The 25616-nt window shown below is 38.2% G+C and overlaps 2 protein-coding genes across 2 annotated transcripts in view; one reads left to right on the forward strand and one right to left on the reverse strand.

The window, feature by feature from the left end:
* b4galnt3b (beta-1,4-N-acetyl-galactosaminyl transferase 3b) overlaps positions 1–15050 on the forward strand; it is a 16478-nt gene extending 1428 nt beyond the window's left edge. Inside the window, exons 2-20 of the mRNA XM_010785243.1 lie at positions 2820–2869; positions 2989–3072; positions 4948–5043; positions 5579–5669; positions 5793–5893; positions 5990–6057; positions 7100–7178; positions 7322–7388; positions 7619–7753; positions 7913–8022; positions 9039–9139; positions 9417–9484; positions 9561–10791; positions 11333–11592; positions 12460–12613; positions 12718–12790; positions 12885–13038; positions 13680–13806; positions 14553–15050. Coding sequence (XP_010783545.1) covers positions 2820–2869; positions 2989–3072; positions 4948–5043; positions 5579–5669; positions 5793–5893; positions 5990–6057; positions 7100–7178; positions 7322–7388; positions 7619–7753; positions 7913–8022; positions 9039–9139; positions 9417–9484; positions 9561–10791; positions 11333–11592; positions 12460–12613; positions 12718–12790; positions 12885–13038; positions 13680–13806; positions 14553–14664 — 3161 coding nt within the window. The 3' untranslated portion in view covers positions 14665–15050. The remainder of the gene's footprint in view (positions 1–2819; positions 2870–2988; positions 3073–4947; positions 5044–5578; positions 5670–5792; positions 5894–5989; positions 6058–7099; positions 7179–7321; positions 7389–7618; positions 7754–7912; positions 8023–9038; positions 9140–9416; positions 9485–9560; positions 10792–11332; positions 11593–12459; positions 12614–12717; positions 12791–12884; positions 13039–13679; positions 13807–14552) is intronic.
* Positions 15051–18635: 3585 nt separating this feature from the next.
* tnni1c (troponin I, skeletal, slow c) lies at positions 18636–20636 on the reverse strand. Its single transcript, XM_010785244.1, has 8 exons — positions 20509–20636; positions 20354–20357; positions 20227–20265; positions 19799–19840; positions 19536–19667; positions 19324–19413; positions 19030–19212; positions 18636–18944 (listed from the first exon to the last, which is right to left on the reverse strand). Exons 1-8 carry the CDS (start codon positions 20517–20519, stop codon positions 18858–18860), a joined length of 588 nt encoding a protein of 195 aa, XP_010783546.1. The 5' UTR covers positions 20520–20636; the 3' UTR covers positions 18636–18857.
* Between the last annotated feature and the right edge of the window lie 4980 nt (positions 20637–25616).

A 25616-nucleotide genomic window follows, 5' to 3' on the forward strand; every position in this document is an offset into this window, starting at 1 on the left:
CAGTGAAAATAGTCAGGTTGGTGTCTGCCCAAAAGAGAGAAGTAACAACACATGAGACACACACTTCGAACAAACGGCTGACGTGTAAACACATGCCTCAGACCTACATTACAGGGCTTGCCTATCTACACATTCCTGGGCTGTAGCCCCTTCAACACAGTGGGACTTCTGTTAAGGACCACATATAGCCTCCAAACAGAGCTGAAAGGCCAAAGTGAAGACCTAAAAGTGTAATGGAAAAATCACATGAGATATAAGAATATACTGTCAGCGTTTTTACAGGCGTCAAAAGCTGCAATCTAAAGTTTTTTTGTCAATCTTAAGCATTAAAGATTGTTTTATGTTACATTCTTTTTTATGTACACTCAATAATCAGACATAGGCTCGTTTTTAAGTCATATTATTTAAAAAGGATGAGAGGAAATAGCATGTGTACTTTGTTGCTCCAGTTAAAGAAAATGCCAGACACTATCTGACACTTAAATGCAAGTGTAATTTCTTATGATGATTTTTCAGTCCTCAGGCTTTTTTGAAGTTCATCAATCATAGTAAGACACAAGGACCGTCATAAAGACAAGAATGTCATTAGTCCTCTGTCACAGCAGTTTTTGTCATGAAATATAGATAGCTATTTCAACTTGACACATACTGGAAGCTGTCCCTAATCTGATCATGCAATTTATGTTGCCGGGAGCTATACACCTTTTTAGTTAACACAGCTTGAAACTTTTGAGTATTCACCTTTATTCAAATTAAGCAGCAGTTTTTAAATATCTGTCACCCTTAAACAACACATGTAAAGAAGAAAAAGGCTTACCTATAGTGATTCGATCAACATATTCTTCTCAAAATATCTAAAATTATTATGACATCTCTATACCAGATTAGATATTGTGTTTACAAATAAATATATGTAGTGCATGAAGCATTACTGTTTATGTGTAATACGTCACTAAACACCTTAGTTCAATGCTACGCTACATTCTGCACACACACACCAATATGTTATAATCAGGAAAGGAGTATCAAAGAGGTCGAAAGTACAGTTTCCGTCCATGTTTTCATTAAACTGTATTATAGGGTCCCCTGACTGAAACTGAAAGGGTGAGACTGTCACTGCTATAGTGTGATCTCAGGCTCAGCTCTGCAGATATAGGTCTTTAAGGGACGACTTGTTTTTCCCACATGTAGGTCACATGGGCACTTAAGTACATAGATAACCTTTGAAGTGCTGCAGTTAATAAATGTCCTGATGGAGAAAAAGCTGCCTGTGTGGGCGGGTGATTTTATTTCTATGGTGTCATCCTCTCTATGGGCAATCCTCCATCATTTCTAGATAATCGTTTTGGTAACAGCTGTATTTGAGTTAATGATACATACTTTAATCCAGCCGATCGAATGTGTCCTGGCAAAAAAACGCTTGGCATGACCCTGACTGCAATATGCTACTTATGCCATATCTGGTACTTTTACTATTTGTGAACTGCATATTTGACTGTCTTAACTGTTTGCTTTACATAGACTCCCACCAAGTGAAACAGTGTCTAAAATCCTTCCAACCCTAACAAATATTCCAGTAGAGAAAATGTTTGGGCTGCAACAGGAGGGTAGCTGTGCCAAATGTAGAATATAGTCTACAAAATAGAGCGCACAGACCAAAATGTCATGATAATACAACAGCCACATGAAAATCCTCCAATCTCCTTGTTTACATGTAATTTATGTATTCTGTATAAAGGCTGAAAGTCTGTCGCCCTGCAACCATTTTCTTTTATCAACTGTAACATTTCAGCTTTGAGTCAGGAAGTCCACCAAACAAAGCCGTACAGCCAGTTTGAAATTATTTAATTTGATGATGGCATAAAAGAAACATAATTCAACAAATGCATTATCCCTCCGAATATTGTCACAGAAAGGCAGTGGTATAAGGCTAAGTAAAAGGACTGACTGCAGCTGAAGATAAAAATATTCCTCACTTGCTTTTCCTAACCGCTACTCTAGAATTACGTGTGTTGCCAAAATTGTCCCACATGTCTCAAGGGTGTGTGTGTGTGTTTGGAGATCTCCACCCTAGTGATAATGACAGACTGCAATTCACTCAATGACACCACAAGCTCATACAAAACCAAACACAGAGGTCCTTCTTTAAAATACACACAACCCTATAATTTGAAAGATGCCAGAAGAGGTTAAAAGGAATAATATTTCTGCATCTGTTTTACCAAAGTAAAACCATAGCAGCTCATGGAAGGCTGTTAGTAAGATGAGTTAAATTCACTGGTCATCTGCATTGAAATGGAACAGGGAGTGGATGGGTGGGACTCCGTTTGGGACACTGGTCTCCTTTGTTTGCCCATAATAAATGGATGAAAAAGGGAGAAAATCGAAATCTGGTAATACCTAAAATAGGCTACGTATACCTGCTATCAGACATCCAGAGAGTTTATATTGGATGTGATGGGGGGGCCTTCATAGTTAGGTCATTTTAAGGCGTGGTTGTGCGATGCTATTTACAGAAGTACTTTGAAAGAGTTTTTCTTCCTACGTGTACATTCATGCTTTCTCCTCTCCACACTCCCTCTCTCTGTAAATAAACTGATTTTCCTGAACTAAAAAAGAAAAAGAAGCAGATAGAGAAACACAGTTTATAGATTAGAATACATTTGTTTGAATGTGAATTCATATTTATATGAATAACAACCTGCAAAATCCCACATTACATTTAAATCATCATAAGAGTTCTTAAGACAAATGGACCCATCTGTGGACAGTCAATGCATACTTGCCTGTTAGCTGATTGTTTTTAATAATTTCCTTAGGTATGAATCCTGACAGCAGCAGCTGGAGGAGATCCATGTTTGACGAAAGGGTAAGTCTAGTGGCGGGGGAAAAAATGATGATAGAAAATACGTTGGTACCAGGGTGTGTGTTTTTGCATGGAGAGGTAGAGGAAAAACAGGCTCAGACTTTAACGTGTGTGCTTTTCAGGTCAGAAGGGACCACCAACCAGTCTCTGTGGAGGATTCAACTGCTTGGAGAGCCAGCTACACTCCACGAAGCTGGAAACCAGAGGTGTGTGTGTTTGTGTGAGCGGGTTCCAGAGTGCTGCATGCTTAAACGCTCTGTCTCACCTCTTTTGAACTCTGAATAACCTGCCCAGGCCTGCCCACTTCCCTCCCACCTCAGCTCATTTGCTTTTGTGTACAGTATGTTTCCTCCAGTAGGGTGTTCTTCAGCAGCTTCCATTGCTCTGTCATCATGTTTCCACTATATTAAGCAGAGCTGTGCTTCGGCCAGTTGCTTGCACCTCATGTTTCATGTTTAGGGGAGGCTGTTGCTGTGTCTGGCTCCGCAGACCAGAGTAAGCAAACCTGCATTAGCCCCAGTGATCACCTACAGTAGGCGTGGGTGCCAAGTCGCTGATGGGAAATTTTTCACTCTCTAAAACTCCTCAAACCTATTGATTCATTAACTATCAATGTTGCAACCAAACTAAAACTAAACGGGCGGATATGACAATATATTTGTGAACTGCCCTGGATTTTTATGATGTTTATTCTAGAGTAGTTATCCCAGTAATATCCATCAAAATTCTACTTTGTTTGAAAATTAATACAATTCAACTAAAAGCATTTTCTCCCCAACTTGATCAAGTATTATTTAATTAATTGATTTTTGTTGTTGTTGTCAACATTGATTCATCTGCCGAAATGTTCTCAATTAACTGATTAATTGTTTGGACTATAAACAGTGGGAACAGTATTCTCTCAGTTTTCTATAGTCTAAGATAGTGTCCTCAATTGTAGTGTTTTGTCCAACTTACACTCTAAAACACAAAGCTATTCATTATTAAATCACACTAGTAAAAGAAAAGCTGAAATTGCTCACAATTGTGAAGCTTTCACGAGAGTACACAGCAATACCATTAAGGAAGTCCATTAAATGTCACACCCTTCACAGATTTAGAAGGGAAGGAAAGCTAAAAAGGTGCGGTAGACCCATGAATGAAATGAGTTTTAGCTTGAAGGCATTTTTTTCCACAGCCGCTCAGTGGCCTTTGATCACAGACATTAAAACAGAACGAAACAAAGTTGTTAAATGATTGAAAGCAGCTCTGAGCCTGGGTCACGCTAATATTTAACTTACTGTGCTGATGACAGCTTAACATTTAGCTGGACTGCTAATGAAATCGGATGAACTGCTATACTGAGGCTTTGGCTCCTACCTGCATTATTCTGTCTCTGTGCTGCCACCAGCACACACAGATCAGATAACATGGCCTCTTTGGCAGATGTCACACAGGTGTTTGTTTACAGGACATCCGGGCCCCTCCACTGCCTCTTTATTTGTATGCGTGTGTGCCATTGTTTCATGGCTTTGTTGGATTCGAGGCGGGGAAGCGCTATTTGACAACGGTTTCCACTGTCACATAATTCCTGTGACCCCAGCCCTCCTGTGTATAATACAACTTAATCAAACAGATCATCTCAAATAAGAGATAAAACATTCCAACCCACTTTTGTTCCCAGATATGGAAATAGATTTGGTGTCATTATTTGAATAGATTTTTGAGATGTTTGCCTCCGCCATAAATCACATTCAATTGAATGTCATACAGTTGGGAAGACTCCAGAAATATAGGAGCCTTTATTTAAAAAAACACTAGCAAATAAATAAACTAAAACTATCTGCACAGCTAGTTACCACTAGAGGTAATGCTTTTATAATGTAGGTAAACCGACCCTTTAAACAAGGCTTGTCTGTACTCAGAAAGTGGGTTGGGTAGTTGGTATCAGGTGACTGTTGGAATCAGTAGTTACGTAAGTCTGTATTAGTAGGTTTTAGTTTACCAAGTACTGAAGCCAGATGGTTAATTGTCCCACTGCTGACTGACTGCAGCACAAACACAAGTGCTCCCAACACTGTCCTCTGTCTTCCTTCCTGCAGTATAAGGGACAGGCCAATCTGCATGTTTTTGAGGACTGGTGTGGCAGTTCTACAGCTGACCTCCACAAGAACATGCACTACCCACTGTATCCTCATGTGAGTAAATACCTTATCTTCATTTGACATGTGTTATGTTGAATTGATTGTTTAAACTGTTAGCCACACTAGCATGTTCAAGATTACATTTTCAAAGGCTTAATTGTCAGAAGGACAATTACAACATCTTAGTTTTATCATATTTAGTCCCAAGTTCATTCAACATTGCAACATACAATATACTTAAGACATAAAGAAGAAGACATAAACTAATGCAAAACATCAGTGCAATTTACACATTATGTGCAAGCAGGAATAAGTATAGACATATACAATAGATTAAGATAAAACAATATAAACTATACTCAATAGTAGAAAATATACTGTAATAATATATTTTCATGCTGCAAAGTCACCATCTGCACTCACTCGGACTAAAGCGCTTTTAAACACACACACACACGGTTTGTTTTCACTCAGAGGTGCATTCTACATCCACGTGCTAAATCCTCACGTCCCTGGACTCAAGATGTAGTCTCACTTTGAGTAAGCATCATGACTGACTCTTTGTGTTTCAACTTCCTCTGCCTTTCAGTACAGGACGACAGTTAAGAAGCTGGCCGTCTCTCCTCAGTGGATCAACTACGGGCTCAGGATATTTGGTTATCTACATCCTTACATTGACGGTACAACATGTACTTTTCATCTAGTTTCGGTCTATTAGCATGTACATGTTTGCAATACGTATCACTCTATCTTTTACTTAATCAGTCACTTTATCTCATTTTATTTCTCTCCTTGTCTCTCAGGAGATTTTGTGTTTGCTTTGAGCTCTGATGACAACTCAGAATTGTGGCTCAGCACAGATGACTCTCCCGATAACTTGCAGTCATTGGCATGGGTTGGAAAGGTATGCTAATCTATGAGCTTCTGAAGCAGCCGTTGATCCTTTCCTCAAACCTTACTGTCCGTAATATTTGTTTACATGTGGGCTTTTCTTCTCTAGACTGGAACAGAATGGACTGCCCCTGGTGAATTTGAGAAGTATGCCAGTCAGACCTCCAAACCAGTCTGGTGAGTTTTGGCAATATATTTCACAGGCCTTTTATTTAAAAAAAATCAGCAAACAGGAACAACTGTTATGACACAGACGTTTTGCGTGACTGCAAAACTCAATTGTTGGAGACACTCAAGTAGTCAGAATGCCATGCTTCATCGGGGCTGTGTGAGTGTGGTCTTATCAGATTGAACAGTGGCAACATAAAGAATCGAATTGTGATTGGTGCGCTGTTAAACGGGAATTAACATTTGTCCTTTGTCACTCTTCCTCTACAAAACATACATAAAACAACACAAGCTAAATCAAAAATCAACTTTGCCAATCATTTTTTATTTTGTAAAAGTGTAGAACTTATGCCAGTACATCAAACCAATGCCTTAACGTAAGCAGTTTACGTCAAAGAACCCATGCATAAGCATTTCTGCTTAAAAATGGAAATGCACTTCTGAGAATTCAACCTACAGTTGTTGCTGCTTCATGGCAATATTTGCTTACATAGTGCCGTTTCTTTTCAGGCTGTGTGGGTGGGGTTAACTGGAACCAGGCAGGATATTTAGTAGGCTACATGATGACTAATTTTGTTGGTTGACATCAACAAGAGCCTGTTCTGCCACAAGTGTCCGCTTCAATGAGATGAGCTTAAGATTGCAGAAATAATATTTTCAGAGAAAACAAACTGTGTAGTACCCAAAATAAACTATAAAAAAAATATATATATCTGCTTGAAGAGGCTGCAGAGGAAAATATACTGGTGAACTGATGTTTATCTGACCGTGGGATCTGCAGCATTCCTTTATGTATCAAATCAACTTTATTTATACAGCTCAATATCACACATTTGCCCAAGGAGCTCTGCAAAATGTACAGCATTTCCTTAGGCCATTGATTAGGTAAAGAATCCTTTAACAGTATCAAATACAAATAAACTACTTAGGAGCCCACACACACACTTAACTAAAAGCTAATTGATTGTGTTTCTATTTAGGAACAGTTTAGGTTGTGTCAGATGTGACTAATATACTGTACTTCTTAATATGACCCTTTACTGTCTGACAGGCTGTCTGCTCAAAGAAGGTACTTTTTTGAAGTCATCCACAAGCAAAACCACAGAGGGACTGACCATGTGGAGGTGGCAGTAAGTCAACGAAATATCCCCTCCTTTCTTTATTTGTTATTTACTTGTTCCTAATAGCCATATTAGGTTTATGCTCATTTTCCTGTGCACTATGAATCATAAATGGGAAGAAACATGCAGTTCTTTGTGTTGGTTTCACACAGTGGCAGCTCCTTGACCAAGGCTCTCGTTTCAAGGTTATTGAATCCCATCACATCTCCCTCTACGTTAGTAAGTACAAAGAAAACCCAAATATCAATCCTGCTGTTTAAACACTGCATCACTCTGTAAATCTGTCATAATCTAGAGCTCAGGGGGGGTCTCCATCTCACATTGTCTCAATCTAAAATCTGTTTGCCTTTATTTTACTGATAGGAAACTCAAACCTGCTTGTCAAGTCAGTGGTTTTGCTGCAACGTAAGCACAGCTCTTACTGTCATGTCATGTGATTTGTCCCACAGATGAGTCTGCCTTGTTAATGAGTGACGTAGCCCACATACCACAGACGGCTGCAAGCCACCAGCACACCACCACAGAACAGCAGAAAGGTGCAGCAGACATGCTGAGGGAAGACCCGCGAGACTCTTTCTACCAAGGTGAGAGACGTCTCATTGTTGGCCTCTTTCTTTACCACACAGCAGATAAATGACCTCAACTTCCATTTCCGACTCTTCAATTACAAGTACTGTGCAGCTTATATCCTCCCACTCAATTCAAAGTAATCTTATCTCAAATGTTTTGTGTGTGTTTTGCAGTGCCTTTGCTAGACAACAAGTTCCTACAAGGTGTCCTTCCTGACTGCTCGTACAAGCCCAGCTACATAATAAAAGACTTTCCTCTCCTCCGCTATCAAGGACTGCAGTTTGTATGTATTTATAAAGTTTGTTAATTTACACCCACAATATTCTTCAGAGCTCAATATTCACACAAAAAAGTCCTGAATACAGATGAAGATTACATTGAGGACACAGTGTTTCTTGTTCCTGCTCCAGACTTATACAGGACGTTTTTTCCATCTTTCATAGAACTCTTATTTTGTTTAAATATGTGTTTCTTCTAAGCAGGAATCTAAATGATGGCAGTATATAATGCCCTCGGAGAACTAGTTTAAAGATGATGAAGACATGCTGCATCGATTGGAAAGCGTCTCACATAGTAGCATGGCCTCTGATTCCCTCAGTTGATCCTTTAACCTCAACCTGATTATTCGTCACTTGGGCTGACTTCCTGAAGTCTGTGCTGGTTGCCCAGCAACCTCCTAGTGACAACAAGACACAAGGATGTTACTGGCCAACAAAGAAATACTCCTGCGCATAACCCCTGATAGCACACGATATGTTGATTTGACACTTTGGTATGATACATCGTGTAAACTAGTGACCTTTAATTTGTTTTAAATGCTTTTGAAAAGAGCCAGGTCAGCAGTGTCACTCTGTTTTCCCTCAAGGCCGTTGTTCCCAGTACATTTGGGAATGCCATTTTAAAATGCAATATATTTTGGGATATGTTTGGTCTTGAACCATCCAGCCTTTGGATCCTTCTCATAAAAAAATCACACATTAAGGGAGCTTTTAAAGATGGGACGGACGCTGTAATGTATTAGGCATTAAAATGCATACTTTGAAGGATTTGGCTGTTGAATTGAGACGCAGCTTTTATGTTAAGCAGTTAGGACGTAGAAGCAGTTTTATATGAGAGTGATATTGACCTCCTCACCTCAACAAAACTATTTTAGTGTGGAGATTATTTGAATATGCACCTTACTTAACATATTTTCTGAAATCTGCTGAGAAAAAGAAACACATGCAGTTCCTTAATACAAGATCCCCTGATTTATCAGCAAGCTCGCATAGCTTTAACAGTGTCATTTATTCTTCCCAGGTCCACATGTCCTACATCTTCCCCAATGACTACACCCGACTTACACACATGGAGACAGAGAACAGCTGCTTCTACCCCGAAAGTCCCTACTACATGAAGATGTAAGACTCCATGCATTAATATGATCCATATGTAGTAACACTTGTGTCATTCTGTACTAAATGAAATGCAAACTGGGACAGAGAATCATTAAAATAGGTTTACAGTATGATCAACAGAGGGTGCTGTTCAGTGTTCACATCACAACATGAAAGGGTTTTATTTATTATTTTTTTGAAGAGATTCAGTTCAAGCAATACAGTGATTTGTGATCTTAATCTAACATCAGGCCAATTAAGGTATTATTAATCTCTGTCTGATTATGTGTGTTGTCTCTAGGTTTGGTTTCTCCAGATACATGAGATTAGACCGACCTGATACGCAGGAAACAGGAAACATAGGACAAGGTCTTTTTAATTTTTTAATTAATTTTTTTTTAAATTACTTGTATTGTCAGTCTATAACACTCTCGTTTTCTGTTAGATTTTGGCCTCCAAAGAAGAAAATCGGAGCAAGTTGAGGAAGATTACTTTAACAATGAAACCTATCAAAGAGAAAAGGAAGCGGGGCGGGACCAGGTTGATAACGCAATCTTTCCAGACTATGGTGATGATTTTGATGATTATGCTCAGAAACGCAGGCGCAAACTCTTCTCCTTAGTCGTGCAAGACACTAATAACAAGCTACAGAACACGTCTGACACAAGACGGCACACAGATGAGTTGCAAAGGAGGCAACTGAAAGACATTGTCCCAGAGCCAGAGCAACAGAAACCAGCCCAACCTCAGCAAACAACACCAGCCTCAAAACATCAACCGCCTCTGCAACACAACCACTCACAGTTAAAGCTGGAGAGCCGGATTAAAAAAGTAGACAAGATAAAACTGAAGGGAAAGTTAAAACCAGCAAAGAAACGAAAGCCTGAATCAGTAAAGACCGCTGTGAGACCAGGAAAGACAAATCCCATGAAGTCATTGGACAGAGAGCAGCTTAAACCAATGGAACAACCAGCAGTCCCCTCAGAGCAGCTCCATTCTAAACGGCTTAATATACAGAGGTCCCGTAAAATGAACAGTACCAAAAATCAGAGACTCAAAGACTCAAAACTTCAACCCTTAGAGAAGGCTAAGGAGGATGCTCCTCCGCCTGAAAACCCCACAGTGGACCTTCAGCGGAAGTTAGTAAAGATTGATCTTCAGCCAACTGCAAATCACCAATTTGCGACTCCTAAGAAGGACATTGAGCGCTCTGTAGTATTGCTAAATCAGAGGGACACATATACTAAAAACAAACGTAGGGATAGGGAGCGAAAGAAGAAAATGCCTCTGCAGGATCTAGAAAATAGCATTAATAGAGCAAAAATTATGGCTGAAGGGAAAATGGAGAAAAAACAGTCAGTTACGAGAGAAGTGGAGGACCAAGGAGGGAAAGAAGAGGAGGATCGTAACAGGGCAGTGAGACAGAGAGAGTCTCTGTGGCGACCAGGGGAAGACTTTGAAGGTACGGATGATGAGGATCTTACCCCAGCGCCGGTGTTTGACACGGAGGTTAACTGGAGCCAGACTTTCCAGGTCAACCACCTGGACCTTCAGGCTCAGCGGTCGGACTGGATCGACCTACAATGCAACATCTCAGGCAACGTGCTCCTCCAGCCCCGTGACGCTTTGCTCATAGTCCAGGCTTTCATGGACCAACTCAATCAAAAGCACCATGGGTAACTACTTTTTTTGTATTTGCACCAGGGACTGCATCACCTGAATCTTGAGTTGCTTTCATGGCAGAAATCAGCCTCAATATGAGTTTTTTTTAAATGGGTAAAAAGATAGAATGCAGTTTGTTTTGGTTGCCTAACTTCTGCAAGATGAATACTGGTATCTCTGCGGGATGTGAAATGTTTTAATTTGAATACATATTTCAGTATAAAATAAAACCAAAAAGAAAAAACAGCCTTCCAGTATTTGTGTAGCAGAAATACTTCATGTTTTTCTTAACTTCCTTCTTGTTTATTATGTAACAACCTTTCACATCTATTTTAGAACAGCTTGGTGAGCTTGACCCATAGTTTGAGACCCACTGACCTAAGTGAAAAAACAACTAGTATATAATAAATGGAGAAAAAAATCATTGTGGAATCAACCTTTCATTTAAATATAATAGCAAGTACAATCTGAGCTTCTTCACGTATACATTTAAAAACCTGTATATATTAAAAGTGCATTTCACTATGTTTTTTTATATTCTTTCTGTCCTTGAAGGCAGTTCACGTTGGTGCGTGTGGTTAACGTTGTGAAGCGTGTGGACGGGATGCAGGGCAGCCGCTACCTTGTGGAGCTTGAGCTGAAAGATGCAAATGGCCAGCTGCTGCGCCTATCGCACTACATCTACACTCTGACCCGCCATAGCAGGCAGCCCAGCAAGGACTTCCGTTTCCAACGACAGGAACCTCAGCTGGTGCTGTGTAACCCGGTGGGCTTCCGCTGGAACCCAGAGGCCACCGTTCACTTCATAGTACCAGGTACATCCACCCTTCACATGCCCCTTTTGTTCATTTGTTCATTTGTGATTTCATTTCACCATCTTTTTGAGTCACAAATACAATAATCTTCAAGGTACTTGGGTGATAAACATTTTACTTTAATGGATAACAAACAACTCTCTATGTCAGCACTTACTTCTTTGACCCTATTACCTGTAGAAGGTCTCATATTACTATTATTAGCCATGTCCCAACCACAGCATCCTAGTCATTATTTTGTTTAAGAAAAAAAGACCTCCATTATATTGCCATCCATAGCGGATTCAGAGCTGAATAAAAACTCAGACCTCAGTGGACCTTTGGTAAAAGAGGAAACCACAGAAGCCAATCTTTTAAATGCACAGGAATAAAGACAGGCCTCACGGGATTAGATCCTTAAAATGAAATATCAAAGAGAAAAACCTTCTGGCACCCTGGAGATTGTGTCATGGCAAGACTGTTGAGCTCGTCTTATACAATGAAATTGTTCAGTTTACACTGAGGCTAAAGAATAGTGCCCAGAGGTCTTTATTCACTTCAGTAATCAAATATATGGTGTATTAATGTCAGTATTGTCTATTTTTTGAAGAATAATATAGTCAAGGGAGTTGACATTGAAATACTGATTGTAGATAACATTTTCAATAGTTCCTTTTCTTTAGTTAAAGATACATGTATGCTGATTATATTCTGTTGTTTTGTCTTCATCAGATGTATTATATGACAATAGTACCATCAAAATGTCTTACTCAATTCATATTTTCTTTTTTTGAGTGTCTATTCAGTATGACAGTTAAATACTGATGATGTTTTTTTCACTTTTTGTCTATTCATGCATTACTGACCAATTGTCTATACAACTTTCAGTGAAAAACCAGGCTCGCTGGGTGCAGCAGCTGATTTCAGATATGGAACAACTTTTCAGAGAAACCAGAGACTCCAACTTCAACCTCATCATCGCCGACTACAACAGCACTGACATTGATGTGAGGAAGGCTCTAAAGAAGTCCTCACTCCCCAGGTATGTGTGTGTTTATTTTCTTCACTTTGATGTTCAATCTTAATGTACTAAAACGATCACACAGAACATATTTGTTCTAAGATGTTGCCCGTTGAACATATCAGGTACCAGTATGTGAAGCTGAGCGGAAACTTTGAGCGCTCTGCGGGTCTGCAGGCAGGAATCGATCTTATAGATGTGAGTATTGCAACAGAGTTTTAAAATGAATAGACATTTACACGTGTAAATAAAAGTAAAACCATATTTGTATTGATTTTCTCTTCTCCCTAAGGATGACCACAGCATTGTGTTTCTGTGCGACCTCCACATCCACTTCCCTCCCTCCATCATTGACACCATCAGGAAGCACTGTGTGGAGGGATACATGGCGTTTGCTCCAATAGTGCTGAGACTGTCCTGCGGGGCTATGCCATTAGATGCCAAAGGTAGATGCAAATTCTCCCATCTTCAGTTAAGTCAGTGAGATATTGTTAAATTAGTTAGTAGTCAGGAGTGAGGGTAGGAACCCTGTTAGATGTACAGCAAAGTTGGAGAGAGAAGGTCAACTTGAAGAGGGGACAGTGCTGGAAGCCTTTCGTTGCAGAAAAAAATTGGCTGGTTTGGTTTGACATGAAAAGCTGCCATTCCTAGACTTTTTGTGTTGTGCCTGTTCTATATATACAGATTACTGTACGCTTTTCTGTGTTCTGTGCTTGTTGTGTTACGACTGACCCATCATAGGAAGCCCACTTTTTCAATGCTCCTTTGTCGACTCAGGTAGTCAGTATTAAAACAAGCAAGTTGTCTGCATCCACAGATGGGAAGGAATCCACACCGAAACCTCAAAGCTCTTAATTTGCATTGACATGTAGGATTAACAGCTTAATCCCCACAGCCCCACAATCAGATTTGCCAGGTTGTAACAAGGGGCAGGGGTAGATGAATACAAAGTAATGTTTTGCTCACATTGATTTAATGTTCAAACACCAAAAGCAGCGCTCTGGTAAGTATTGCACTTTTAGGAGAATAGTGGATGTACGCAATTTTACATTTATATGAACATTTGGACATACCACCTGTGTTGCAGGTTACTGGGAGGTCAACGGCTTTGGCCTGCTGGGCATCTTTAAGTCAGATCTGGACGCAGTGGGAGGAATGAACACCAAGGAATTCAAAGAGCGCTGGGGAGGAGAAGACTGGGAGCTCCTCGACAGGTTTCGCCTTGTTTCTTCAGATTAATTTTTTTCTTGCTCATATTTTTTTCTTCTATTTCCTCTATTTGAAATTCATGTTTTTTGTTCCACTTTATTGTGAATAATGTTTTTTTTTAATAGGCCAATTTGAAATATGTGTTGCCACTCAGTGTTGCTGTTACCAACAGTAATAATGGTCTCTCCACTTACATACTCGACTTTAACAAGTTCATGCATGTCCTGTTAAAGTTGTTTAAAAGAACTCTTGGCTGAGTGTAAACACTGAGTGGAGCAGATGGATTACAAAATAACTGCTTGAATGCATTGAATAGGACGAACAGGTGATACACTACAGTGTAGTAAGTAATTTTTTTTAATGTTCCTAAAGCAGTGTATATTACAGTGAGCATGGACCTCACGCTGCATTATGTTCCAAGATTATTATTATTATTATTATTTTTAGGTTATAAGCCATTTTTAATAATCAGATGAAAAAACAAGGCGGCATTTACCTTCACATGACTTTTCTTATAATACAAAAATATATATCTCAAATAAATCAGTCGAAATCTAATGTTGAACAAAATAATGTAAATCAAACCAACTAGTATACGTATTTCTGTTAATAAGTAGTTTAACTTTTGTATTTATATCGAAATCTGCGCCGCAAGAATAAACAGTTTACGCCTGTTTTCATTGAGTGCTGGACAATTATTAACCTTAATATAAATGTAAGTTACCAAACTCTCCCCTCCTTTCTTCTTCAGGATTCTCCAGGCAGGACTGGAGGTGGAGAGGTTCTACTTGAGGAAGTTCTTCCACCACTATCACTCCAAACGTGGCATGTGGAACCGCCGTGTGTCGCCTAGGCACAGTTGAGCCTGTCACCTGCTCACTGCACCATAACAATGATCGCCATGGTTACAACCACGGCAACCAGAGCACTTTAAGGCCAGAGCCTGATACATGCATAACCACACAACCTTCTGACCGACAGCCACGGTGTCCAAAGATCGGATACTGTCTTCATTATGTGAGCTGTGTGGAGAAAAAGCAATCCACAGCAGTGACAATCGTTGTTAAGGAAATACTACTGATAGAGTTTATTACACTGGATGTTCTGTTGACTACTGCTAGGGTACTGGTGGATGAGTGCCAACGACTGTGTGATATTACAAATGAAGATACACCATGACTGAGGCAAAGATCATCTGCACTACCTACTGCAAAGGAACTTCTCTGATCCAAAGACAAAAACGTGAATTCAAAATGGAAGTTCAAGGATGTATACACACAAGTGACCTATATCATCACAAGTCTTGCACATGAGTCTTAACTTTTTGTTTTGTTTGTGACAAAAGGAAATATCTGTTTTTGACAGCAGATTTTCTTCTAAACACAGCCTTATTTTTCATGTTGTAAATTATGGGAAATTTTATATTTATTTTGTCAATGTGTAGGATTTGTATTTGAGTTTGAAGTTATTTTAAGTGTACCTCCGTTTACCTGTTAAGTGCCCCCACTTATTTGTTCCATTACATACTTAATGTGCCTTCTTTTGTGAATGTGGCTATTCAGGTAGCCTACTGGGGCCACAAAGTGCTGTTTTTACAGATTCAGGAAAAGCCTTAAACTGGAAAGAATTTAAATGTTTAAGTTAATTTTACGAGTGTATCATCTAGTGTTGTCAGAGAAGGACTGTTAGTTATATTCTGACAGGTATGTTTGAGTTGCCCAACTTATTACAGACAGTGTTGGCATATGAATAAACAATCCAATATGAGAAAACTGAAACAAAAAAACTGTTCGCAGAATAACTGCTTTTTTGCCTACACTGCCACCTACCAAAGATAATAGAAGTTGATTGGAATAACCTCTTATAATATAAAGAAAATCAGGGTTTGGTTTTTAACATGACAGACTATTGAAAATGTAAATATAGAATTATTGGCCATTTTAGTCACAGATTAGTTGTACTGAAATGTTTGTCTGTACTGCCAGCTCACATTATTTGTATTACTCTATTTGCTAAACGTAATAGTTATTTTTTCAAAAAAATAATTGTAATTTCACAAATCACAAAATCTTTCTTGAAACTTGGGAAGAGTTATTTTGACTGTCAGCAGTAAATACAGGAGTAATACAGGAAATATTGTAGCTGAAACATATTGTGTATTTTTTTCATACTGTTTATTGGCAATACAGCATTTTCTCTGATTGTCCACATTCCAGTTACATGTCTTGTGCCTTTCTTAGACTTTGAAATGTAATACATGTTGAATTGTTTCTCTTTTTATTAAGGGCAACCAAAAACACCAAATTCTGGTGTGATGCCAGACTGCTGGTGGTTTTGGTTTGTAACACTGCCAAGATGAGTGTGATTTCCCCTTGTTCATGTTCATGCATTGAAACTTTGAAATGTGGTTTCTGTATTGACCAGAATTTTTCATGCTTTCCTCTTTTACTACTCCTTCATCTCTTACATTGTTATTTTTAGATATACCTCATCCATCTCTTTGTGCTGGCAGACGAACTGCCTTGTTGTACGAGTCTCTTCTCTCAGGTAGTTTTTTCTTTTTTACCATGCTTTCATCAATCTGAGAAATAAATTACTTTTGCCTTAATTTCCGTCCAGTATGTGTGCTTTTATTAATTTTCATATAAAATGCAATGCAAGTAGTGGACTGAGCAATCTCAACTGATATCACAAATCTGAGATATTCTGGCTGTTTACTGTCTGGCTAAAGACTTAAAACTAAAAAATAGCTCTTTAGACACATTCTCAAATTTATTTTCAGTTTTGAATAACAGGATGTATGCTATGTTGCTATGTCCCAAGCACCACCCATTACATTTTAATGCAAATACATTTTGTCAAAACCTGTAATTGTCCTCAGGCCGGGACTCTTATCAAGCACAACATGTTGAGCAGGTTGGAGAATGTATGTCCAAGTAACAACAAATTTCAGTGGCATGGCAAGTGAAATGTGTGATTCACATGCCTGTTATTGTAAATCTAGGTGTAACCGGTGTAACGTACAGCAGGGGCTGCTTCGTAAAGTTTTTTAGGTGGCGCTATTGAGCCACCCTGTCACACCAAAACACACCATCCATATCGGTTAACTAAGTGAATCACATGGCCGACTTCCTGTTGGATTTAAGATATGCCTCTAAGAAGCTATTTTTGTGCGTCTCACCATGCTACATATGCCCACAATATTTCAATCAATCAATCAATGTTTATTTATATAGCCCAATATCACAAATGTTACATTTGTCTCAGTGGACTTCACAGTTTGTACAGAATATCAGTATGAAAATACGACACCCTCTGTCCTTAGACCCTCACATCGTAGGCCTACAAGGAAAAACTTCCGGAGAAAAAACACAGTTTAAAGGGGAAAATGGGAGAAACCTCAGGGAGAGCAACAGAGGAGGGATCCATCTCCTAGGACGGACAGACGTGCAATACATGCCATGTGTAAATCGAAGATATAATACATTTCACATTTCCAGGTGAAACTTGATTGAGGGGCTGCCTTTTGGCAACTTTGTTCGGGGTGCTTTAGAGCTTTTTGCCCAGGCCCCAAGAACGCAATCAAGTCAAGTTTGGGGGGGAAAAATCAACAGTTTGCAAATGTTTAGGCCTTCAATATAGCAATTTATTATGACAGTAAAAGCAATGGCACATCACAAGAGAGTAATACCATGAAATCACTTTAGAAAAGACATCAAAGCACAATCTGTTCTGTGTTTACTTGGGGGTATTAGATCAATGTCATTGTTAAATAAAGGTTTAGTATTGTAATGTGACATAAGACACACTGCTTGCCTGAAGGTTGTTACGGATTAATAACCTTAACACCTTTAGCATACAGCCTTCCCTCAGCATTGTTAAAACAGCAAACAGACAGCCAATGTTATAAAAATGGACGCCTACCATATTTCTGTCTTAACAACACAGTTTAAGAGAAACACATTGGAATCATTTTAAGCTTTTACAATGGTGATGAAAATGCCGTGGACAGCAGGAATAATAGTCTGAGTGTACACTGGCGTCTACACAGACACATGTTGCATTTTAACAGATCCTCACAAGGACTCATAAATTCCTCGGGGGCTGCCGAACCATCTTGTCACCGCTCCATCATCCAAACTCCATTTGACTGACACTTTCTGAAGTCAGTCCAAGGACAGCTTCTGCATGTGTGACAGTGTTTACCGTTTATTATTGGAGAGGAATTCATTCCAGTTCAAAGAAAAGGCTAAGTATATCCCAGCTCTGACAGAAAATATCTTCGGTACTTTTGTCTGTAAGTCAATGACGTAGCTAAGCAATGACACCGTACATGATAGACGGTCACTATGCCCTTCTGATAACTTTGTTCAAGGACAATGCCAAGTCCACTGCAGTTATAAATAAAAACCTGAAGATAATGTTTAAAACATTTTTACAGTTTAAAAAAACAACTGGCTGTGAAAATGTACTGTGTTGCAGTATTAGAGCAGAGGCTACATTCAGTTTCTGTATAATACATATTTGCAAAATACACAAATATACATACATTGTATCCATGTGGAAAAATGCAAGATTTCTTCTTCAATTTTGGTTGTCATATCATGGTGCAAGTGTTGTCTTTCCTTTTTTATAATGGCTCGATGGCTAAAAGGATGTTATTTTCTGAACGTATCAGACTGTTCTATTTGCCTTAACCCACTTAGTCGTTATATCAACACTACTGAAGAATACTTCAAGTATTTGGTCAAAATTAAATGTGTACACAAGTTTTTCAATACTTTCCATACCTATACTTTGAATCTATTGTGAATAAGTGTGATTGCAACAAAAGGAGAGACAATATGTACATATTTATTGTTTTCTTTTACATAACAACTTTATCAGGCAGTACTGTGTATTCACAACTCTATTTAACATATGGTTTACTCGAGAATATATTAAAAACTACAGGCACATGAAAGTCATACTTTTGAACAAACAGCAGCAGCAATTTTTTTTAACATTATGTATAAATATTTATTTATTGTAACAATTTCACTCCGTTTTCTTTTTCTCATGCATCAAACATCTTCTTCCTGCCCTTCATATCAGACATGGCCTCCACGTTTTTACGCCAGTCACCCACCTCGTTGTTCAGCTCCTAAGGTATCAAAAAGCACAGAAACACATTAGGTTTTTTTTCAGTTTCAGATATATGTTCTCTCTCTGTGTCTGAGTAGCAGTACCTTCTCCTGTTTGTTGTCCTCTTTCTTTACAGACTTGAGGTTTGCCCTCAGGTCCATGGAGCCCTTGTTTTTGGATCCGAAGAGAGCCTTTAGCATCTCGTCAGCAGACACTCTCACTTTTCTCAGAGCTGGCTTCTTGAACTTCCCTCCAAGGTCACGCACCTTTAGATTCAATTCGTGGATCTAGAAAAGGTGAAAGACTGAGTTGGTGACATTGTGCTTACAGAATCAATTTCTCTTGTGCTTCTATTTTGTTTTCCCTTTAAATCTGGTGTGTCCTGGTGCATGAAATACATCTCTGTTGTTCTTGATGACTTTGGCCTCACAGTCGTACCGATCCTCGTCCACCTTATCAATCTTTTCATGAAGCTGCTTACAGATTTTCTAAGAAAAAAACAGCAAACAAATATCCACACTATATTTGAGTACATTAACGAAACACATGATTACTGTATTTACATAATCAATATTGTATGGTTAGTCTTATTGTTCGTAACACATTTTACCTGAATTTCCTCCAATTCCAAACCGGAGAGCTGGAGCGGTGGGAGATTCTCTCCCAGGTACTGGACCTTATTTTCCTCTCTCACTTCTTTCTCTGCCTCCAGTTGTTCTGATGCACGAGTCAGTAACAGGATCTGGATGATTATAATTATCATCAGAGCTCCTTTTTACATTTTATTTGGGTTTTAATATAAAAATGAGTCCCTCACATTAACAGATCGATGTATAGTTTGTAAGGTAAAATGTTAACACATGAGTAGTTTACCTTCAACGATAGCCTGCGGGAGGCTGAAATCTTGCTTTTGGGCTGAAAATATAAAAAATATGACATATGACAACTGATTTTTTTACGATAACACACTCTTGATTTTAAAAACATATTAAAATAGATCCCTATTTTCAAGCAGTTACCTGTTTGAAGCTGCCCTAACTAATGTGACAATGTGAATTATTATGTAACTTACATACACAATACATAAATGGTTTTACAGTATTTTATTATATGTCCCTTAAAACTTGGTACGGTCAAAAATAAAAGCAATCATATATTAAAATGTATAGCGAATAGTATTGTTTTTTCTAGGAAAGTTTTTACATTTATTACAAAGACAGTCAGAGACGCAGACTCATACTGACAAAAAAGCACAATGTCACTGTTATCATAAAGACATTGTCAGTTCAAATAAGTATTACCTTTGGCTCTACCTTCGGGGCAATCGGGGGTGGCATGTACTGAGGAGAAAGGATAAAGACAATTAATTTAAGCAACGATAAACAACTTTTTGGAGAGTTTTACAGAGTGGTTCTGGGTGAAACTTACATCACTTTGATGGCCAGATGGATTTTTTTGGATAAAAGAAATCAGAAATACAAGCAAACAAGACACGATGTTATTATTCTGAAACAAAAATCTTTGATAACTAGGCTAACAAACACTGTGGAAAACATAACTTTTAACCTGTGTGAAGCACTTACTCATCAGACATTGTTGCACCTTTGAAAAAAACAAGGAAATAGATGTGAAAAATAAATAAAATAGTCCGGTAAACAAAACAAAATCTGCAGGATCAGAACATGCCTCAATGTAAACAGTGAAAAATCTGAATGGCATGTAACAGCAGATAGCTTTTATATGTTGGATGTGTGCACCAAAGATCCTCTATTAAGACAATGAATCACTCCACTATAGCTAATGAAAAGTGACTGCTCCTTCCTTGCAAAGTAGGTTTCTTTTTATAAATGACTGACATCCAGCTGGTTTCTTTGTGTGAACCCAACATTAATATTCAGCTCTACTTTGGACTTTTCCCTCAAATTAAAAAATTGTTTTTGCCAACTTCCTAACAAAGTAGAAGCACATTCAAATTATGTGAACATCAAAATCGGGTTTGATTTTTACTAACATTTTCATCAAGTAAAGGAAGACAATTGTGGTACTTTGAAAAAAGGACGTAGTGAGACGTCTCCTATGTTTCTAGTATCACTGTTTTGCCTTGTGACACCGCCCACCTCTCAGTCAGAAATTATTGGTCGGTCACCGGGATTAACGAGATGCCACCGCTTGTTAACTCAACAGCTCTGTTGATTGACAGAATTATCGCCTCTGTCAAAAGGGATGATGTCCTTAGTCTGAAACTAAAGAATACATATTTGTTGTACTGGTCATTCAAATCCTGGAGGGGGTGAAAAAAACTAGTCTCAATACAGGCACTTGTGTGCAGGGAAAGCCTAGAAACAACAAGATTGTTCTCTGCTCCTCAGCAGAGGTCACTTGTACCCAATAACCTTTATGGTGCTATGTTTGTCATCCACTCTTTGGCATTCTGCACCCAACAAGTCACAATCAAACTTGGTGCCTCACCAGGAAACTTTTCTGTCCTTCTAATTGTATTTAATTGGTTGGCTGTGATAATGCGAGGCAACTTTATGTTGTCATTAGTCTGAGTTTTTACTTCAAATGTAACCTCAGCTTTTACCTTAAGTTAAAAATAAACTGTGTAGGTGTTGTGTAGGTTTCACCATCTGACATAACAAAGCATCAAAATCAATGTTGTTGGTAATCTTTGACATATCACAGATATCGCATAACAAGATAATCAATCTTTATGATTTTATTTTTACTTCATAACTACAACATTAGCATTATGGAAACACTGGCTTTTAAAATAAATAGATGAGTATTTTGTCAGGAATTATAGTGCTTATAAATGTAACTAAAGTGTAAAATAATATTATTAAATACGTTATAATGGCAGCTGTTATATTTGGCACGGACATTGTTTTCCTCAAATGATATCAGAACACATTTTAAAAATGGGGCACAAAGGTTAAACACATGGTTAGATTAACCTCCGGAGCCCATATTGCAAAAAAAAGTCCCCATCATACACAGAGCACACAGCAAAAACTAAAGACACATTTCATTTGGATTATTATTACCATGTGAGCACAATACATGCTAAAATGCAATAGCACATGACAACAAGTGGTTGTTTTAAGGACTACTGGGTACATATATAATTCCTGGGTCAAGTGCAGCAGGTCTGGGTTATTATGACTACAGCACAGACTTAAACAACATAGTTCGCTCAATCTTCTCATAACAAATATTGCATGTATTGTTTTTAAAGCCTCTTGGCCAGATTGGAGTCCCAGCATGTATTGAGCGATTGATGGCTATGCCCCAATTCAACTGATTTATGTATGTAAGCAATATTTCTGTCACATCCGATAGGATGTTTACAGGTTTACAAGGAAACCATGGAAACCATGTCATGAGTGTGCTCACTTTAAAGATAGATGCATTTAGTGTTTTTTTTTGTCTTTCTCTCTCTTGGGATTGCAGTGGGAAAAAAAACCTTCACATAATGCTGAATCACTTTGGGTCATATGAGTGTGTGCTGTGTGACATAACTAAAATGTGTATATAGAGTGTGTATTTCTTATTTATGAAACATACATTAGATGTTACTGTCCTTTAAAGGTTGCAAAGTGTTGACCTTGGTGGTGCCAGCCTACTCTGGCATGCCTCATTACTGTGGAAGTGCTGATATGTTTTGTGGGCCGACATGAACAAAAGCATGTAGTGTTTTAAATAGAAGCAGGTTCAGGGTAGTCCCTAGTGCACTTGACAGAATGCAACACATCTTTCACACAATATCTATTTTAGGGTTAAATAACTCCCTGATCATCATATCCCTCTGTTATTATTTATTATTTTTAGGGGGCTGTAATGTAAAAAAGCCAGCTAAGGAAAAATGTAACCTTTAAAATGGGTCCAGGTGAGACGAGTTTGCTACAATAGTTGGTCTTACATATGTAACCTAATCTTGAGTAATGACTCCCTGTTCTCAGTTCCAGGCGCAGACATTTTGTTTTCTAGATAGACACACAGATACATGCAGACCATAAATACCAACATATTGTCGGACTTCCCCTCTAGACTGATGTGAGATGCTAGTTTGTGTTTTAATTCAGACAAATCCACCTGGGACAAGGCTCAGTATTGGAGTATTTCATGACAAATAGGCCTTGGTTGGTCCTCTTCAAAGAGCACTGAGCAAAATAAAAAGATAATTTTGGGATTTCTTACGGAAACCCTGAGAGGCAAGTTGGAAAAAAACATTATAGCTATCCATTGTCTCAGTTTTATCTAAATTGTTGTAATTTACTTTAGAAAGGCAAAACCACAGTATTGGAGGATTTCTTTTCTAAGTTCCTTGAATAATATGTTTTATCTGTGAAACAGGTGGCAAAAAATGGTTTCCCCATGATAGTTACCTTTTGTGGCTGTAATGGATATTAAAATAAAAACACTGACAAATGAAACAGTTTCAGCTGCCAAATCAGATTCCCAGCTGTTTCCCACATTACATATTATATTAAAAAGTCTAAAGAAAATTAGAAAGATGATCCTAGCAAAACGATAGACTATATAAGAAAACATATCATGGTCATTAATGTCAACCATCGGTTGATGGACCACGGTTTTTAAGCATTGAGCATGTTGGACATTGCCGTCTTGGCGTTTTCCATCCCCGTCTTACTATTTTTTTTTAATCAAAGTGACACTTAACCCTGATAAAGATATCTTAAGGCATCTAAAAGGTTACACATACTTTTCTGGAACAGGAAACACATTGTGAGAGAGGTTGAACTTTTAAAACGAAATTACAGACAACTTGCAAATCAGACAACACAGTGTCCTGTCAATCAAAAGGTAGCCCTGCTCTAAAGCATTCCCTGCTTTATTGTCTGTTTATTAATCAAAATGGATCATAACTTTTAGAAATAAGTATATGACATTACGGATTGAGACCATAAACTCGAAAACTTTCAGTGATAAAAAGTGTAATTTTCTCATTGACCTGTACACAACTGTATTCTCTTTACAACCAGTGTAGTTGCCCCCTTCTCCATATTAGAGAAATCGCTGGTTCAAGGCACTATCACATCGGCTTGATATAAAACATATAAAAAAGTCAAATGAAACTGCACTAAACAACTGCGGTTAAGCCAGGCTTCACTTCGGAAAACAAAGTCAAGCCAGCCCCCACGTTGTATTGCGGTGCGCGAATATCCTATGCATTTCGGAAGAGGCCTGTAAAAACTGCCTTCAAAATAAAAGCGCTTACTCGGTCAATAACAAATACCTAAAAAAACATACCAAACATATTCATATATACTGGAGCTTAAATTAAGAAATATGTACTGTATAATGTGATCAATAATAATTTTAAACGATATACGTATAACTACCACATTATAACTGAGTGAATGTAAAACTTATGGATACAGTTATGAAGACATATCTGACCATTACATTAATTACATCATTCATTCATGCATACATTCATTACATCCAGGGCTCGTAATAACTGTTAAAGGGCAAGGCTATGGTAACGATACTGGATCACTACACACAAGATGCATGATGAGAAAAAGACTGGCATTTCCAATTCCATTTCCGTTTTGTTGTCCATTTACACTTTAATACCCACTTATTTTGTAGTTGGTATGTATATTTAATTAAAAAAATCTGCTTCTTATGTTATTTTTTTTGTTATAGCATTTTATAAATGATAATATTGGTGTTAATGTTCACTTTATTTAAAATTGTGTGCAGCCCCTTAGCTGTGATATAATGAGCATATACCACGGCCTGTCGTGAGCTATTGCTTAAATATACAGGGGTGCACACAACTTTCTCAGTGAGGTACTCAGATGAGTACCTGGAGTCAGTGTTTGGTACTCCAACTTCCGGCTCCCTCAAAGTTCCCATGAAGCCCTCTGTATCGCGAATATCAGCGGGTGGGCCACCCGCTGATATTCGCGATACAGAGGGCTTCATGGGAACTTTGAGGGAGCCGGAAGTTGGAGTACCAAACACTGACTCCAGGTACTCATCTGAGTACNAATTTGTTTCGTAACTGAAGAAATGCAAATATATTTATAAAACTGACAAGTCAAATCAAGCAATCTGATTGGTCGATAGTGTTTTTGCGGACCTCTTTGATTACAGATTTGAAAACATCGTTGCTTGCTTTAAAAGTAGCACAATTCATTATGTCAAACCTTGGAAAGTGTCTAGATATCCCTGCCCTAATGCCAAAGGAACTGCACACTGAATATGTTTTGCCGTTTGATGTGATCTGGACCGCTGCGTAAAAAGGAGGGTTTCTGCCCCGTTACTTCTCCGCTGCTTTCTTGTTCCAGCCCATCGGTATACTGTTTTTCGTAGACGCGGAGGGATACTGACTTGTTGTGAAAAGTAACTTACAATTCTACCCATGGTATACGCTCAGTATATCACGGCTAAGAACCAATCAGATTGCTTGATTTGACTTGTCCGTTTTATAAATATATATATTGTATGTATATATATATACATACAATAGACCTCAATAGTCATCTTTTATGGTGTACATGCCTTTTTAATAACATTTTTGAATGGAACATTCAAAAATGTTGAATTAATTTTAAATAAAGTGAACATTAACACCAATATTATCATTTATAAAATGCTATAACAAAAAAAATAACATAAGAAGCAGATTTTTTTAATTAAATATACATACCAACTA

Source organism: Notothenia coriiceps, unplaced genomic scaffold (assembly GCF_000735185.1).
Source record: "Notothenia coriiceps isolate Sejong01 unplaced genomic scaffold, NC01 NC01_scaffold00027460, whole genome shotgun sequence".
Classification (NCBI taxonomy): domain Eukaryota; kingdom Metazoa; phylum Chordata; class Actinopteri; order Perciformes; family Nototheniidae; genus Notothenia; species Notothenia coriiceps.